Below are 19944 nucleotides of genomic sequence, written 5' to 3'. Positions count from 1 at the left end.
AACTACTTGGCATGGCAATGGATTACAATCTTAAATTTGATCTACATATCCAGAACAGTGCCAACAAAACTAGGTAATTTTAACAGACTAAAGGAATACCTTACAAACTCTGCCAAGGTAACTCTAGCTACCACTCACCTCTTACCCTCTCTCCTGTGAAGAGCCCCTATCATGACCAACCTACAAGCCTCACTTAGTTCTAAACTTGAACAATGCTACAACAAAGTTGCCAGATTTGCTTGCAAAAAACCTTATCAGACTCATCACTTTTTTAGTACTAAATGCTTAAATGGCTCAAACGTCCTCACCACCTATCTTATACCCAGCTCATCTCTGCCCACAAAGTCATATATACCCCATTTGCCTGCTCAGCAATTAGCCCAATACTCCAATTCTATCTACCAAACCTTCCCCATTGGTTAAACGATAAACAATTGGTTACTTTTACAAACCAGAAAGGATTGCTGGGGTCACTCTCTCTTCCAATAATCTATCTACCACCTTCGTCTTTTCAAACCATTGTTAGAAGACTTCCTCTCTCTCTCCTGACAATGTCCCTGTTCCTCATCTGGGACACAGCTTCTCCTAACATCCTGCATCACCTTCCTTACACCTCCCTTTAAAGCACTAAATCACTTAACTGGCTTATTCCCATCTATTACCTCACTTTATTGCTGTACTTAAACTACTATACCTACTTCTAATTAGCACAACCAAATTACCATTCTTTTGCTATTTCTCCATTAACACTTAAACTTGCTTATCCCCTCTTAATACCTCACTGTAATCATCATCTTCTTTCGGCTGTCCCCGTTAAGGGTTGCCACAGCAGATCACCTGTTTCCATTTCTTCCTGTCCTCTGCGTCTTGCTCTGTCACACCAACCACCTGCATGTCCTCTCTCACCACATCCATAAACCTTATCTTAGGCCTTCCTCTTTTCCTGTTACCTGGTAGCTTCATCCTTAGCATCTTTTTCCCAATATACTCAGCATCCATCCTCAGCACATGTCCAAATCAACATAATCATGCCTCTCTGGCTTTGTCTCCAAACCTTTCTACCTGGGCTGACCCTCTAATATACTTATTCCTAATCCTGTGCACCCTCGTCACACCCAGTGCAAATCTTAACATCTTTAATTCTGCCACATCCAGCTCAAACTTCTGCCTTTTTGTCAATGCCACTGTCTCCAACCCATATAACTTAGCTGGTCTCACTACCCTCTTGTAGACCTTCCCTTTCACTGTTACAGGTACTCGTCTGTCACAAATCACTCCTGACACTCTTCTCCACCCACTCCATCCTGCCTGTACTCTCTTCTTCACCTCTCTTCCACACTCACCGTTACTCTGAACTATTGACCCCAAGTATTTAAACTCATCCACCTTTGCCACCTCTACTCCTTGCATCCTCACCATTCCTCTATCTTCCCTCTCATTCACACACATATATTCTGTCTTAGTCCTGCTGACCTTCATTCCTCTTCTCTCTAGAGCATATCTCCATCTCTTCAGGGTCTCCTCCACCTGTTCCCTACTCTCACTACAGATCACAATGTCATCTGCAAACATCTCAGTCCACGGGGACTCCTGTCTGATCTCGTCTGTCAACATGTCCATCACCATTGCAAATAAGAAAGGGCTCAGAGCTGATCCTTGATGTGACCCCACCTCCATCTTAAATGCATCCGTCACTCCCACTGCAGACCTCACCACTGTCACACTACCCTTGTACATATCCTGTACCACTCTTACATACTTTTCTGACACTCCTGACTTCCTCATACAATACCACAACTCCTCTCTAGGCACCCTGTCATATGCTTTCTCTAAGTCTACAAAAACACAATGCAACTCCTTCTGACATTCTCTGTACTTCTCCATCAACACTCTCAGAGCAAAGATCACATCTGTAGTGCTCTTTCCCGGCATGAAACCATACTGCTGATCACTAATCATCACGTCCCTTCTTAACCTTGCTTCCACTACTCTTTCCCATAACTTCATGCAGTGACTGATCAATTTAATCCCTCTGTAGTTACTACAGCTCTGCACATCACCCTTATTCTTAAAAATCGGTACCAAAACACTTTTTCTCCATTCCTCAGGCATCCTCTCACTTTCCAAGATTTCATTAAAAAATCTGGTTAAAAACTCCACTGCCATTTCGCCTCAACACCTCCATGCTTCTACAGGTATGTCATCTGGGCCAACAGCCTTTCCATTCTTCATTCTCTTCATAGCTATCCTTACTTCCTCCTTGCTAATCCATTGTACTTCATGATTTACTATCCCTACATCATCCAACCTTCTCTCCCTCTCATTCTCTTCATTCATCAACCCCTCAAAGAACTCTTTCCATCTCCTCAACACACTCTCCTCGCTTGTGAGTATGTTTCCCTCATTATCCTTTATCACCTTTACTGTAATGTATTTCTTAAATTACTCCTACCTATCTTGTACACTATTCTTCTATTTGTAAATTTTCAATAAATGCTTGTATGTTAATGTTTGTCAATATCAATACAAATTTTATTATACTGACTACTATGTTATGTGTTCACTGAAACATTGCATTATAAAATGTGCTATTACAAATATTAATTGCATTAAATTTGTTATCTTGGAACTTTTCTCCCTGAGCTTCTGCTGAAAAAGGGCACATGTTCCCAGTCAGACTTTCCTGGTAGACAAATATCAAAACATAAATAAATGAAATAAATAAATGTCATTAATGTTGAGAAGGGGTATATCAGAATGTGTGTATGCGTGCGTGTGTGTGTGTGTGTGTGTGTGTGTGTGTGTGTGTGTGTGTGTGTGTGTGTGTGTGTGTGTGTGTGTGTGTGTGTATATGTGTTTGTCTATCTGTGAGTAATGTATTTGTATGTATATGTTTGCGTAGTTGCACAAGACAGCACCTAGTTAAGAAATATTCACATTGAACAAACATTCTGGAAAATCCATATGAAGGAGCTGACAAATCAGTTGCAATTCATTCATTACCAAGTCATGCAATCTATTTGTCATTTGTATCTCATTTTGGTTTCATGTTGTGTAATTGATATAAAAGAATGTACTCCTGTACCATTAAAGTCAGTATCTCCCTCGCTTGCGTGAAAGTACATCAGTTTGGGAGCCAGTTGATCTGCCAAATGTTTTTCATCTGAGTACAGTTTGTGAAAATACTAATCCATTTCAGCAGTTATTGAGGATGTACTTTTCTACACTGTTATTTGACAATAGAGTTTATATGTAAGTTGGAAGGTGTTGAGTCCCCCCAAAACATGGGAGTGGGTAGCTTCCCTCCCCCCAGCTCCCCCAAAAAAGCTTTCTTTATTTTCACTAAAAGTTGTCTTCAACTATTAGAATTGATACAAATGACACTAAGAGTAATGTGCTTCACAAAAAGAAATGGTTCCCATCTACTTAGATGCTAAGCAATAAAAACAGCAGCAATAAAACTGCAGATGAAATGAAGCAATGGATTCTGCTTTTTTTCCAGTGTATTTGTGTGTGTGTGTGCGTGTGTGTGTGTGTGTATGTGTGTAACACACATGTGTATATATATATATATATATATATATATATATATATATCTATATACAAAACACTCAGGCAGACGAAAAACCACAAATTCTAGTATCAGCTATTATAAAACAAAATCCAAGTTTATTAGAATGGTAAGCACTTTCACAGTAAATCAATACTGCTTCAACAGACCAAGAGAGCAAAACTTCGTACACATCTTAAATAGTAATTTAAAAATCTAACAGCCAATCACTTTGCAAAGAATTCTCACTGAATAATTAACAATTCCAAATTTAAAACCACAGATACATAAAAAATATATACGTATGTACATTCATAAAAAAATGCGCATTCATTAAGAATATATGTAAATTCATCCTAAATGCACATATTAAGGTATAAAACAATGAATAAGAACATATAGCATAGGTAATGAATATATTAAATATATATATATATATAACTATGAATAATAGGCACTAACATTTCTTGTGTTTATGTTTATTGACCCTTCTAGATTTTAAAACAGGTTTAAGGGGAACACTGTCATTCAATCCATGACCTCTATGAGAACCAAGTCTCAAGATCCACTGGAGTTCCACTGTCTCCATGATGTTAATTGAATCACCTTGTCTAGCATTTTCTATAACAACATGTAAAACCTGAAACAAAATATATGTTGTGCTCCTTCCTTCAATGTATGCTTAGCTAGGGCACTATGTTCTAGTCCCTTCATAGTACAATAAACATGATCTCTGATGCACTCTCTAAGACGTTGATTTGTTTTCCCTGTATAAAACCTGAAACATTGTGTACAATGAGCAAAATACACCACATTTTTTGTATCACAATTAGCCTGACTTCTCAGTTTTCATAGGCGTCCAGTATCCGGGTGCCTAAAGAATCTGGATTCATCTATGTATTGGCACTGGGCACATTTTTCCACATTTATGGGTGCCTCCTGTAAATCCTAAATTAGGTCTGGGCATATTATAATGGGAAATATGCCCTGTCTCAGAAACAAAAAAATTCCTTATCCAGCCTGCTACCCAAACACTCCTTCCCAAAAATACCAAAACCACTCAAACACCATTATGAGACACTCAAGCTCCTTGCCTTCCAAACACCAGATTACAACACTCCAACACCTCACCCAAAGGAACCTTACTCAATCAAACTAGAAAGCTGGAGAACCTATCTCCAACTCTCCCAACCCAGGGAAACTATGTTTGACTCCAGACCACCAACCATACCAGACCTGATTCAGACCCCACTATCACCTCAGACTCTAACCCATACCAACACCTGATCAAACCCCCACTTCATCCTCACTCAACCTAAACTGATTCAGACACTAAAAACCCCTCCCGCCATCCAAAACCACCCCTGCCCTGAAAAATCGGCGGATAAAGCAAAAACCTAAATTAAACATGGAAAAAAAATCCTTTAGAAACCCCAAAGCCAACATCCCTCCTGAAACCAAGAATCAATCATCTGCACTATCCCAAAACCACCAAACCTAGAAACAATATCAATCTGCATGGAGAAGGAGAATCCCAAATAAACCATCCAGAAAAAACTCCAAAGATAGGCGCCCTGTCTGGTGGATCCCAATGAGCAAAAATCATAAAAATGAAAGAGGACACCACTCATAAATCACAAAAAAATCAGGCACTCCGAAAAACTAAGGAACCCATAAACAAACAAATAATTGGACAGTCAAGACACATTCTATTACACTAGATTCTAGGAACCTGGGTCCAAAATCCCAGAATGCTCATGACATCCCCAAAAACCAAAAACACAACCAGCACCACCAACATGCCCAAATCCCTGGCCAACAACACAATCTAACCTGACCCAAGAGGCAAAATATCTATCCCAACAGTGTGAGCCCCCCAAAGCTCTCAGCAGCAAAAAAGCAGGCGCAAATCTCCAAAGCAAAAACACGCCAGCATGAAACATTGAAGTCAAGAAGAGCTAAACCCAAACATAAAACTTACCACTAATCTAAAACTTACTACTACATATAGCCCTAAAAAAAGCGACAGCATAAAAGTGTCAACAGCAACAGTGAGGTGGTGCCTCCACGGATCCTGGAAACTATGCCCCTGGAAGCGCCACCATCCTCTTGGCTGCTTACTATGGAACGCCATGGAAAGGGGATCTCATATGGAATGATATAATTGGGATACCCGGACCTGGATCCTACCTCTACCCAATTTGGCTTTGGGCAGATCCTGCCCTGCCTCTTAAACCTGGTTGATTACTTTGACACAGCCATTTTGGATGGAAGGGTGGAAGGCCCACAGCCGAGGGAAGGTCAACCAAACAGCCAAACATAATAACACACCCCACGCAATACCATAGATAAGCTCACACAAAGCTTAAATATACCCCCCTATGTCTAGAACCTACATGCAAACTGTCTCAAGGACCATGTCTACATGGTTAAATTAGTGGAGCCATGTCTCCAAACCAAACCTACCAAGAGTGGCACTGGCCAAGGCTCAGTCCCTGGGACTCTCTTGTTGGGGTATCTCGAAGTACAGGAACAAGGACTGGACTGTGACTGACCAAGTGACCAGATGACTGCAAACTGGGACACAAGCATCCTCGACACACCTCATCAAAACACTCAACAAACAAGCGCCAGACAACAAGAGCCAACAGACGCAAGCCCCAGAGCAAAATGCCAAAATGGCAAAAGTGTATTTGGCAAAACATTAAAAAACAAACCCCCCACAAATTAGTACATCAAAGAACAGAAGAAAACATTAGGAACCTGGGGACCACCTGGGGACCAGGGACTCATTTGACAGCCAAAGAACAAAGTGGTTAGAAAACATTTTTATAGCCCACACAATCATGCCCACCAGATCACCTAATCATGAAGGGATTCGTGCCTAGATCAGGATCCCTCATCAGGCAGGCCCTCATCAGGCCGCCCCTTTTAGGATGTACCTTACCAGACATTACCACTGCTGCAGCGAAAGACCCAAAAGTACCCTCACCAAGACATCAAAGGGCTCAAACAGATGCCATATGCTGCTGCTACTGAAAACTACCAAACTCCAACAGGGCTCCAGCTCTACTCAGTGGCATACTCTGCTCTGTGCCTATAAGCCATGTCCAAATGGTCATTAATGGAATGGATGCACCTCACATGAGAAAATCCACCGAAAGAAATGCTGCCGAGACTGAACGTGAAAACCCCAGCACTGAAATAAATAGGGGAAATGGAGGGACAGATTCATAACTCCCAGAGGTCTGGCTCAACTGGAATAAAAATCCAGAGCAGGGGTAGGCAGAGTCCCATGACTCTCTTCAAGAGGAATCTTGATGAGTGTGGATGGAGATCGTAGGTTACCCCTATATCTCACTGTTGTCTGTGTTGACAGAGCACAGTATACTAACTCAAAAAAGGCATAGCAAAATTAATTAAAAAATGGGTAAAAAAGCCAAACACACTCTGGCTAGGCTTATAAATGCCCTAGGGCAGATAGCCTAGTATGAACCTATGAACCTATGAACCTATAAAGATTGTTTCAGATTTCTCTTATTTTTATACACAAATTTAGGTCTACATCCAACAATGGCTGTAGTGTCAACATCCGTAAGTAAAATAGGCCAATTTTTCTTGACAATATGTTGGATCCTATTAATATCACTAGCATAGGACAAAATTATAAGAACATGGCTCAACATAGAAGACTTTATATTCATGTTTCTTATATATATATATATATATATATATATATATATATATATATATGTTGTGTGTGTGTGTGTGTGTGTGTGTGTATGTGTTTATGTGCGTGTGTGTGTGTGGAGCCATAGCTTGGTCATAATGTGCCCTGGGCAGTTCCCCAAACCTGGTGCCCCTCAACTCAACTCAAAGAGTGCCTCAGGCATGAAGTGTTAATGCTTCAAAAACACACTGTATCCACTTGGTGGTATAGCAAGATGAAGCACTAACTAGAGCCTGGGTGACCTGAGTTTGTTTAGTTGCCTGCGAATATGAAGGTACTAACAGGAGAGATGGATAGGGAAACCATGCTGGTTATTTGTCTATTGGAGCTGTGACATTGTGAAATGTTTACGTTATGCAAACACACCAGGCAATAAGTCAAAATTCACCAGTTAATATTTGTGCTCAAAAGCTCAGCCAGCAATCAGACTTGTAGTATAGCATGTGGGCTTTTTAAAACATTGCCATTTATTTTTATTTATTTATTTATTTAACATTTGTTTACCAGGAAAGTCTGACTTGGTAGGAGCCATTTTTCAGCAGAGCCCCTGAGAGAAACACTCCAGATGCATGTCTTTGAAATGTTGGAGGAAACTGGAGCTCCCAGATGAAACCCATACTAATACAGGAAGGACATGCAGACTCTGCACAAAAGGCACCCCAGCCAAGAATCGAAATGGAGAAACTCTTGCTTTGAGGTGACAATGTAAACCACTGCACCGTCCAAATGTGGGATTTAGTAATCACCCCCCCAAAAAAAAAATTAAATGCATTTGCTTTCAAAGCAGAGATCAGCATCTTTCTTCTATGGTCACACATAACAAAAGACACTATCGACAATCCAGGCAACCAGACAAATGCAGATGGATGAACACATATGACTTACAGATACAAAAATACAGAAGAATCTCCTGCTCTTGAACGTTTTGCTAACATCAGCTGGGGAAACAGTCAGTGAACCAGCTAATGCAATGCTTGTCTATCTGTTCCTAGTGTCCACATCATCTCAACAATAGCAGTAAGCAGCTAGAGTGGAACAAACTGCAACAATCTCCATTTATCCCAGCTCACAGTATTGCCCACCTGAAGAAGAGTACCAACAGTGGATACCAACAGTCACAGACACCAAGCTTTTAGGCAGCATCAGCAAAAAAACCCAACAGAAATTCCACCTTATCCTGGCTTACAGTATTCACCATCCCAAAAGAGAAGCAGTCATTGGTACAAATTCCAGCATCTCAAAATCAAATATTTTAGTATGAAGAGCCTGAAATTTTCTTCCATTTACCATCTGACAGAAATGGAAACAGCTCACTTAAGCTGATTGAATGCTGCAAGACATCTAAAAGTGGCTGTTATTGGACCCTTTGGCAACTCCATCATTGATACAAAAACTGAGCCAATGAATGGGTGGAGAATGGAAATGTCTCACTCAAAGCTGAGCACTGGAGCTACTGATTTCTGGAGGCTGAAACTGGAGCGTTCTTCCAAAAAGAAGAGATGATGAGAGCTATGAGCTCATGCTCCAGGTACTCTCCATTGCCTGCGTAGGACTTAGAACTGGGAAAGATCATAGTATAAATGGTATATATATATATATATATATATATATATATATATATATATATATATATCTATATATCTATATTGTAAGCTTTATTCCACTACCACCATTCGTTACTTTCCAGTGTTAACTCTCACCCAGCTGTCCAGTCCCACCTAGAGGGTAGTAACGAGTGAATGCCAACTTCTCCTCCCCATTCATCACTTCCTCCCTGTCAGCAGCCCTATCTGGAGAGGGGGCTTGGAGCAACTGGGTGTTCTGGCATTCAGCGATCAGTTGAAGAGTCAGGGCCAAAAAAATGCAGTGACATAGTAGTCTCTGTCATATTAGTACAACTTTGTAATTACTGTTTAACACAATTTTGCATAACAGTTGTGATAAATAGTGAAGTTATCTCTGAATAGTTCTAATATTGTTATTCTTGCAGTGTAGCTCTGAAGCTTATTTGCATTTAAAATGCATACTTGCTGCCTATTAGGTGTACAGAATTATAATGCATCTAAAACCTTGATGTGCTCTTATTAAGTAATGACTTGTTTTATACATATTTTTCAATGTATTAGCCACAAACAGTAAGTGCTATATGTATGAATCAACACCAGATCTTTAAGCCTAAAAATGAGGAACTTTCAAGCTACGAAAAAGTCTTTCTCTGAATTTGAAATGATGTGGAAAATCATGAAGAGCTGACATAGGTAAGTAGTAGTGTTGCCCTTGTAGATCATTTTAAACCTAGCCAATTTCCCTTAGTCTGGATCAAACCCAGCACCTCTAATCAGTGAGGTAAAAACCTTAAGCATTATACGAACTCCCAACTCCCACTATCATATTCAAGAAGGAAGACTAATCAAATGGTGAAATATACAAAGGCACTGCCATACTTTCTACTGTAGGAAAAATCTTCACTTTTATTGTTTTACATTATGTACTTCCACCTCTACACAAACGCTACCTGAACCCCACTGTAGATTCAGCCCATGTCATGGAGCAACACATCCTAGAAAAGTGATGATAACTATATCTGGACCTGCATGTGGTTTTCACTAAGTTGACAAAGGCTTTTGGTTACATCAGAATGAAGTGTTTTAGAATTTACACGACATAATTGGATATCCTACCTGTCACATTAAGGTCCTGAGTTTTAGAGTGACCATAAGACTACCAACATTACAAGAAATGGGTAAAAGTAACAGACATTTGACTTCTACTCTGGGATCAAGCAACTGTGTCTAATTGCTTTAGTCTTGTTTTCCATCTTCCTTGACGCCATCCTAACCAAGTCCACTTTCTCACTTGAAGTATTAGGAATGCAAAATGAATAGAATGATCTTCCATCTTTGCTTTTTCCATTCTGTGATGAAACTTTCCAAAGAGTGGTCACTGTCATGTGATATACCAATAATTGTGCCATTCTTGCATGCACAAAGAATGACATTCATCCTTCCCTACGTATATCTACTAAAGCTTATTAAATTCTGGGCACCAACTTAACCTCATGAGGACCACAATGTTTTTTAAACCTTCTCACTGTATATAAATGACTGTCCACACTTCACACTTGAGTGAGAGAAACAGGAAACAGCCATGCAGTTCTTCAGCATCAGTAGTTACCTATCCATTGCAGCGAATGTAACAGGGTGAGATTCAGAACAGGATGTGGTCTAGTACCGCTTCTTTTGGAAAAATGCTGTGATGTATCCACACTATTTAAAAGCTCACTGAAAACAGGTACACAGTTTTTTATCCTCCCTGCCCTTCGTTAAAGATGTGGTCTAAGTTCCTGACAAAAGCCATCTAAATTAAATAACAACATGTAAATGTCACTTTTACCTCATAACAAAAAACTGTTCTAGACATCTGTCTAACCAATATCCAGTCCATGCAAACAAAGTCTTGTTTAAAGATTTATTTCTCTGTTTCCTACCTGTACACAATTGTGCTGTTTCTATGTACAGAATTTTGGTTTTCTGTAAAATATCATATTATTTCTTTTACAAATTTTTCACTACAGTTGATACATATTATAGGCCAGTGAGTGAGTGAGGGAAGCATTCATTCACTGTCTTATAGCTTTGACAAATGCAAACAATTAGGTTATTTTTCTAGCTGAAATAAGAAAAATATGAAACAAGATTTAAAAACAAAATCTGCACAGCGGCTTGTAAGTAACGAACTCTGACAGGTCAATTTCAGAGAAACAATAGTGAATTCTGGGGAGGAGTAAAACTAAGTGAAATGGCCAGAGATCCTCTGGCAATGAAATAAAATTCTTCAAGAACACATAATCCATCACAAACCGGGAGTCAGTGGCCATCATCTTATTTCAATGGTGGTTCTATAGTTACCAGCAAACACTGGTTTCCTTTTGAAAAGAAATATCATGCTTTTAGAAAAAAATTGAGAGGGTGAGATTGCAGTAAAGAAAAAGAAAGCAACGGTATCCAGTGGGTAGATCTCCAAAATGGAATAATCTGCAGAAACGTGGAAGGATTTCCAAGCTCTGCAATTAAAGTTCTGACTTATCACTTGCCTTAATAGTAATGTGTTATGGACAGCATCCATGAACAGAACATAATGGATTTTATCTGGCTGTGGCTTGTGCGGGTGTTATCTTCAGAGGCACATATGCTGCAGATCATGTTATGGAACAGTTGACTTCCTGTGGATGGAGACACCATGTGATAGTCAACATCCCGGAGGGAAGGACAGGAGCCCTGACTATTGTTCCATTTATGGAGGCTGTACCTGTGTCTGTGGCTTTGAGCACATGAACACAGAATGAGGCACGTTACAAAGTATATCACAGTGGGTAGTTGCTATCTCTGTACAAAATCATGGTATAGCATCTATGATCACCACAAAAAAATGATATCCAGCAACAAAAATACCATCAGGAATATCAAAGTAACAGTATTTTAGTAAACCCTGTGAATACACACTTGGTGAGACAAACAGTAGACCAGTTTCATTGTAACTGTGCTTTCCTCAGTACAAATCTTGGTCTACTGTTTGTCTCACCAATGGTGTATTCAGAGTTGGTATTTTTGTTGCTGGATATCTTTTTTGTGGTGGTACCTTTTGGCATCCTTTCAACTCAGTATCATGTTTTGCACAGTTATTTATTTGATGGGTTGGTTGTTTCTGTTTTTTTGTTGACATGGTTAGAATCACTAGACATATTGCCTATTTTTAGGTGTAACCAGAAGTGAAATTTATGCTGATTGGGTTAAATTTGGCAGGGAAACCAAGGAAATTCCACTTGTATCACAACCACTAGGTGACTGCTGCTGACATGGTTGTGAGAAATCCAAGATGGAGGACGCCATGCAAGATGGAACAGTGTGTATTTTGGAAAAGCAAATCAATAGGTAACTGAAACTATTAAAACTGAGGAAGTTATTGCAATGGAGTTAGAAGGAGGTGCATTACCAACACAGAAGTTATTCAATTTGATGGAGCAAAGTGAGCCAGAAAATTGAGCAGAAGCAAGCTGGAATGAAGTAGCTGATCAGGTTTTGGAAGCAAAAGAATTGACAGTGGCCACAGGAAAAGCAATGGATTTTGGAGATAGAGGAGAATAAAACACTGGAGTGTGTGCTCAGTTAATGCAAGAACTAGTTTTAAGTTACACATCAGAAACAGGGTATGAAAACATTCTTATACTGATGCTGTAAGAATGGGAAGACAAGCAGCTGTGGTAACATAAAAAAAATATAAACACCAACGGGTAGCAACAAACCAAGAAAAACAGTCAATACCCAACGGACCAAGGGTAGTAGACTTCCACTCGTTTAATAAATAAACACACTATTCTCTAAATCAGACAACCTACGTAAAAATCACATCAGTTTAAATACTCCCTCCTTTAGGTGAACCAATCAAGCTGGCAGCCTAGTTTCCCTAGTAAGTACGAACTTGGTTTAAAGCAGAACTACAACCAGTTCGTTGAAAGTAAATATTAAGTGTTCACTTCAGAAAAGGTGGCTAGTACCTAGGTGATTTTTACGTAGGTTGTCTGAAGAAGTTCGGGTAAAACCTGAACGAAAAGCGCTTAACGTATTTGTGTTCTCTTTTTTGTTTTAACATTGTTTTAACACTGATTTAGAGAATAGTGTGTTTATTTATAAAAAAAATATAAAACAACTCAAACACAAGAAGCTTGTGGCAAGAATTAAAAAATGACCGATTTTTGTTTAATATATATACAGTGTTTTGGATAATATAATTTTGACTTTAATGCATTTGGGCACTGAGAGCTTCTGTGAAGTCACTTTTGAAACATTTGTTTTATTACAAAAAATCATGTCTAATGTAGGAAGGTGAACAGGAGACTGTACTACTGAAAGACTATAGATATATGTTCTAATTTTGGACTGCAACTTAAAAAGAAAATGCAAGTACTGTTCAGAACTGGTGACAATGACATTGTTGAAATGATTTGTTTTTCTTATCTGTTGGTAAAGAAGTGCATGATATAAAAAAGGGATTTTTTTTTTTAAAGAAATGTGTGGACTGGGGGTGTGGGGTGGGAAATGTTAATTACATTAAATGTGATAGAAGGAAGGATGCAGCATGTTCAAAATGTAATAAATGTCTCTTGAAAGAGAGGGATTGTGAAATATTGGGGCCAGCCTTTTTTTTTTTAGATGAAAGGCATTTAGTACAGGACTTTGAAAAAGAAGATGCAAGCAATGCAGAGGGAGGATGCATACAGCTATAACTAGTTAACCAAAGTATAGTAAATGTAATATTCAAGGGCATTTTTTTTGTCCGATGATACAGGACAAAGGAATAATCAAAGAAAATACTGAAAATAATGGCAAAAAAGATGTCTTAGATAATGTTGTGGAAGAATATATAAAAGAAGAACATAAATTCAGAAGAAATGGAGATAACTATTTGAAAAAAAAAAGATATTTTTCAGAAAGAGAATATGTATAAACTACTTTGCAGTGAGGAAGGAGGGGGATTGCAACACAGGAGGAGGGCAAACATAAAATAATGAAAAAGCAGTAGAGGAAGGGTATGAAGAAAGAAAAGAAAAATACAAGTTGAGCAAAAGAAGCAATGAAGGCAAAGGAATGATATAAAGATGTTAAGTGTTAATGTGAGAAGTATTGTAAATGACATCAGGAATATGAGGAGGCTAATGGCAATTGAATGGTGTAAAAAGTTAAAAGCTGAAAGCTGAAATTTATGTTTATTAGATACAATATATGTTAAAAAAGAGAAAAGGGAAAGAAGTGAGGCCTTGTAGTGAAACAGGATTGCATGGTCTGTAGGAAATCAAGAACATTCAGGTATGGGGATTTTGATAAGAAATGAAGAAATTGAAATATTAGATGTTACAATAGAAGGAGGTGCAGAAATTGCTGAGTTATTTGATCAAATACCTGTGTGGGCAAGAACAGGTGAGAATAAAGAGATAATAAAAGAAGGAAAAGGAATAATAAAGTTAAGTGTTGAAATTAGTGAGACAAAAGACGTTATAGAGAGTTGTTGTGTCTTTTGGCTTTTCCCGGTTAGGGGTCGCCACAGCGGAACTCCGGTCCGCTAATGATTGGCAGTTGATTTTTACTTGCTGAGTTGCCAGCCCTAATGCACAACCTTCAACGAAGGTACGCCCATTCACGCATGTCTCCATGCAGAAGACACTCTAGCTGAGAGTTGAACTGGTCAGTGTCTTACTGTGAGGCGACAACGCTACTGCAGACATTATAGAGAGTAAGAAATCTAAACATATTTAATCGTGCTAAGGAAGAACTGGAAAAGGAGATTACTGTGGAAGAATGCAGTATGAGTTTTATAAGTAAATGGAGATAAAAAAAAAACGTTGTTTTCTGTAAAGTATAGAAAGAATGCTTAGATAAAGTGATAGTGGTAGAAGACATATTTAGTGGGGTGATACAATTTGTAGGAAAAACGATGGAATGAAAGATATAAAAATCTGGAGACCTATAGCTCGAGGGAATACTAATTAGAAAATATTTATGAGAATAATGCAAAAAAAAGGATATAAAAAGTATTAAAGTAATAGGAGATAATGTGTTTGTGGCAAAGGGTTTAGAAAAGTTAATGAAATCATAGTAAAGGAAATAGTAAGTATGATCTTGACAGAAAAAATGAGATATGATTGGTTATGTGTGGTATAGAGAAGGCATATGATAAGTCAAGAGGCAATGTGAGAAATTTTAGAAGCCTATGGAATAAGTAAGAACATGATGAAAGTTGTTAAAACTTGTTATGAAAATTCATGGTGAAAGTAATGGTAAATGGATGTACGGGGAAAGAGATCAAGGTAAGAAGGAGAGTTAGGCAGAGTGTCACTTAAGTATGTATATTTTTGTTGCAGCAATGAATGTAGTTATTCAAACTTTTATAAGTGTGTGGAAGATGGGAAAGGAAACTAAGATACCAATATATCTGTCTTGTGCCATTGGCCTAGTAACCACCTATTAACCTATGCAGGTGATTTGGTAATTGCAGCAAAAAATAGGATATGGATGAATGAAAGTATTATAAGAACTGAAAAGTTATTAAAAAATGTTGGTTTAAGATTGAATAAGATTGAATAAAGGAAAAATTAATGCAGTTGGTAAAATTATGAAGATGAATAGAATGCATTGCATCAGGAAAGAAAGGAATATATTATGGGTTAAGTCTGGGAAATATGAAAACGTACTGAGTGGAAAATTAAACAATAAGAAATAAAAATATTACTGGCATTGTAGAAACGTTTTAATTTATCATATAGTAAAAAGGTATATATACTAAAGGCATACATTTTGGGGAAACATGCTTATGTCGGGGAACTTCTATGTTTTCAGGAAAAATATAAAAGGAATTGCTAAACATATGCTTCAGTTTTATATGGGGTTTGAGACTGAATCCTATTAAAAGAGTAATAATATAAAATAAAAAGAAGAAAGGGGATTAGGTCTGAAACATTCTATTTTCTTAAGCAGCAATGCACCTGTTTTGGGTTATTATGAAGGGATGTGGAAGAAGTAAAAAGGAAAACAAGGGATGAAAAGGAGATAATGGGTGGAAATGAATATGTAAATAAGGTAAGGGGTGCTTGGGAAACTCACCTACAATATAAGGAGTTGCTGTGGCAGTTTCATCTTAACAAACACAGTCCAGCAGGAATTAATTCAATTTTGTTAATCAATCCTGTTTTAAAAATGAGGGCAGCTAAGCTCAGGGTATAATTTTATTTTAATTTGTAATGAAATTATGTTGTTTTTAATATCTTTAAGTCTCAGAAAGGTAGATTTTTGGTATTTATGTCAGCGAACTATTACTGACATATTATTATGGAAGAAAAACAATTTTTCAGTTTTCCTTTGACTGTTTCTTGATGGTTGTTTGAATTTTATGATGGGTATTAATTATTGGTTTATACTTTTATGTAAATATGGTACAATTACTAATACACAGTTTAAAGTTTTTTAGCTTCTGCTATCACTTTAATTGGAATAGCTTGTGTAATTAGTGTGCATTTAAATGGATGAGTTAAGTCATTATTTTAGTTCTGAAGAAGTCCATGATTTATCAAATGGATGAAAGCACACAACTTAATAAATTTTAGAGTTTTGTGACACTACTTTTATACCTTGGCTCTTTATTATCCTTAGCTGTGCGTTGTTTTGGTTCTTGGTTGCTCTTGCTGTGCAGATTCCTGCTTTGTTGGTTACCCCATAGAAATCCTAAATACCTCATGAAATTAAAAAGGAAGATGAGATTAGCAGTGGAGAAGATGAATTAGATATGCTGTACTGTCAATTCAAGGCCTCAAATTCAAGGGCAGAGCAGTACTTAACCAGTATAAAGTATTACTAACTCAACTCAGTGCACTGAAAAATTCCAAAGCATTTGTCACTCTGCTTAGCATGAGATACATGTTAGGAAATACATATGTCCTTCCAGCATGTTTTGTTGTTTTTCTCAGAAATGGAATCTTCAAATCTAATGTTTTTTGGAGCTGTTTATTTTATGGAGAGAGAGAGAGAGAGAGAGAGGCAGAGATGCTCCTTGGGGAAAGCACTGGAAAATCATAATGTACAAGGATTACTTAGATTGCTGTTAAGGTATGGTAAACTCTCAGCATGGTCACAAAAGGCAGACTATGTGTCTTTTTCAGGCTACATAATGGTTCAGTTTGTTCACAGCTTCAAAAACCTCATTACTTTTGGAATGTGTTTAGTTACTTGCTGTTTTTGGTCCATGCATTACCGCTTGTGATATAAAAAAACACTGTTCATACAAGTATAACACTGTTATTTGTTTTTTGTTGCATAAGAAACATGGTTTCATTGTTTAGTTAATAAATAAAATTATTTGCTGGAATAAAAAAACTTCAGAGCTGTTAGCATGTTTTAAGAAATAACAAGGCTGTTAACACAAATGACAACGTCAAAACAATTACAATTTGCACGATTTGAACTTAAACTGACCATTATATAATTCAGACTTCATTGGTTCATTAATAAGGTCTGGTACAGTGTTCAACAGTACAAGGGCTGCTTCATAGCTGTTGAACTGCGCAGCAATATGTAATGCTGTCTCACCCAGGGCACCTGTCACAGAGACAAAAATATGATTTCAGAAAGTGACTTATGAATCATTTGTTCTAACAGTAGAATAATGTTTACTTTACATTGTCTGTACATAAACAAACTGAAATATCCTTATCGTTGTCTCATTTTATGGCACTTAAGTAAAAGATAGTAAAAGAAATTAGCTTCATTAGCATTTATTTTGGGAAGAAATCAAAATACATTAACAAATTCATTATATAAGTTAAAATAAAATCATGACTTCATCACCTTGACTTGAGGTCTAGATAAGAAATTTCTGAAGAGAAATAAAAAACATCAACGTTAACAAAAGGCAATGCATTTTTATCATACATGGCATGCAAATGGTTTAACAAGAAGTATACTGGCTGTGTGTGTATCTTTATAAACTTATCTAAAAAATCCTCAGCTTTTTCCCACTTGGGATTTTGCTGAACATGACCACCACAGGATATGACTTTGATTTGTAATTTTGAAAGAAAATATATAATTTATCTCTGTGTTGTATAACTTTTGGACTGTTTATGTACAGAATAAAAATTCTCTGCAAGTTTCATAGAAAATACTTTAACCATGTGACCTGCACAGTATGCTACATCATTGCCTACAAGAGAGCATGCAGGTATATAGGACCCAGATTGTACAGGATGTGGTAAATTAGAACTAACCTCATTGCAAGAAGTAGCCTGTACAGATCCTTTAGAACATGAATGATATGAATGGCTCTAGAATCACTAGTCAATGCCCTGACACTGGGGTTCTTTATCTGCTGAAGCTGATCAAGGATTCTGTCACTGAGCCCAAGGCAAAGTGCTTTGAAGTAATCTGAAAGATACCGGGTCACAAATCGCCTTGCCATTACTTCATAGCTTTATAAGTAGGTACTAGGCTAACTACCCTTGTGGGACATTTTAAGCCTAGCAAATTTCTCTTGAGGGTGAGAATCAAACCTGCACCTTGTGACAATGAATTAAACACCTTAAACATTATTCTAACTCCTTGTAAAATAGGTAATTAAATACTTAATCCATAAAATATCCTTAAGATGATAAGAAGATGACTTCAGAACCACTTAAACCTGGCCATTAAGAGTTAGCAATTTGTGTAGTATCACCCTCAGACTTCATTCTTGAAACACAATATCCTATCTATTCTTACCACAAAGGAAAAGAAAATGTCAACAATCTACTTTTGGAGCAGGAAAAGGCAAATCCAATGAATCTTATCTACAGTTCCAATATACTGTAGGAAATAAAACAGACACAGTAACAAACAGTTTACCCAGACAAGTTCCTCTCTGGTAGTCATGAGCTCTAAGAGCAGTTAGTGCCCTCTTCTCAGAGGAAGGATGACACCAGTAGTAGAGAATCCAAGGAAGCTTTATTGAAATGAATGAACAAGCGATCTTGCAAAGGAAAAGGGCAGAAGGAATCAGGCCTGTAATGGATGAGCAATGACATGCACCAGCATTCTCTCACTGTTTAACATCAAGAGCTTTAAATGACTTAAATATATCCATGATGCAATGGGCTCTAAACTACTTTTGAAAATAGTAAACCATGTTTTATCCCTTTCCACTGGCATAATCCAAGCTGAAATGTCTCCTATTTCCAAAATTAACTTTACTTCCTACCATCATCTTCTTAACTATTAGCTTCCCTTTAATGTTCTCCTTTTATGACACTCATCGCTAAGGCTACAATTATTAACATGCCACTGGCTTAGTATAAACCTATGAACCCATAATGGAGAAATTGTTACCTGGCTTAATGACTTACTATGAATGATCTTAGATTTAAAATGTCAAGATAATTAAGCACTACAGAGATGACACCATAACAGATTCAAAAGCAGCATCTTGAAATGGCATCATCTGTGGTGTCAAACATAAAAGATGACAATGGTCAAAGACAAATTCTCACTTCAAAAGCCAAAATGTTATGTGTCCAGGAGGTCAGAAAAAGAAAGATATGATATAACTGTATGTTGACCACTTTCTTCATAACATTACTAATTAAACAAATGTTGAACTCTAGAAGGACATTAGCCAGAGTGGACAGATCCAAAGAAAGTTTCTTGAGGATGGCTGTCCTTAATACCTAATTAAAGTCCTCAGGGATCATCATACTGTCAGACAAAGCACTGGATTTGAGATTGGGTGGCCATAAAGCCACAGCTATATCCATACTGGCAATCTGATTGGTAAATAATACTGCAAATTTCTTACAGCAGAAGGTTTATAAAGCATGACAAATAGTAAACAAGGCTGCATAGATTGTCAGATGATTAGAAGAGTGCAACTGGGTGGTTTGAGTCTCCAGAACTGTCACAAGGTAGGAGCTTTGCCTTCTCATAGTATACTTTTGAATAGTTAAAACATAATAGTTGTCCATTCCAAGCTTGTTCTTAGTCAGATATAACCTTCTCCACACTCATTACAGCCTACATTGATGTCTGTGAATCTCTGAAAGTTCCTGGTCAAACCATAGATGTTCATCATATTGATCACTGCTGCAGTAGCC

General features: G+C 37.6%; 1 protein-coding gene across 1 annotated transcript in view; it reads right to left on the bottom strand.

Annotated features, from left to right (window-relative positions):
- The window catches only part of LOC122808719 (transient receptor potential cation channel subfamily V member 5-like), a 917417-nt gene that overhangs the window by 351429 nt on the left and 546044 nt on the right, over positions 1 to 19944 (bottom strand). Inside the window, exon 4 of the mRNA XM_044079711.1 lies at positions 17300 to 17422. Coding sequence (XP_043935646.1) covers positions 17300 to 17422 — 123 coding nt within the window. The remainder of the gene's footprint in view (positions 1 to 17299; positions 17423 to 19944) is intronic.

Source organism: Protopterus annectens, chromosome 8.part0 (genome assembly GCF_019279795.1).
Source record: "Protopterus annectens isolate FY-2018-M chromosome 8.part0, PAN1.0, whole genome shotgun sequence".
NCBI lineage: Eukaryota > Metazoa > Chordata > Ceratodontiformes > Protopteridae > Protopterus > Protopterus annectens.
The sequence above is the reverse complement of the archived record's forward strand: the minus strand, read 5'-3'. Positions and strand labels throughout refer to the sequence as shown.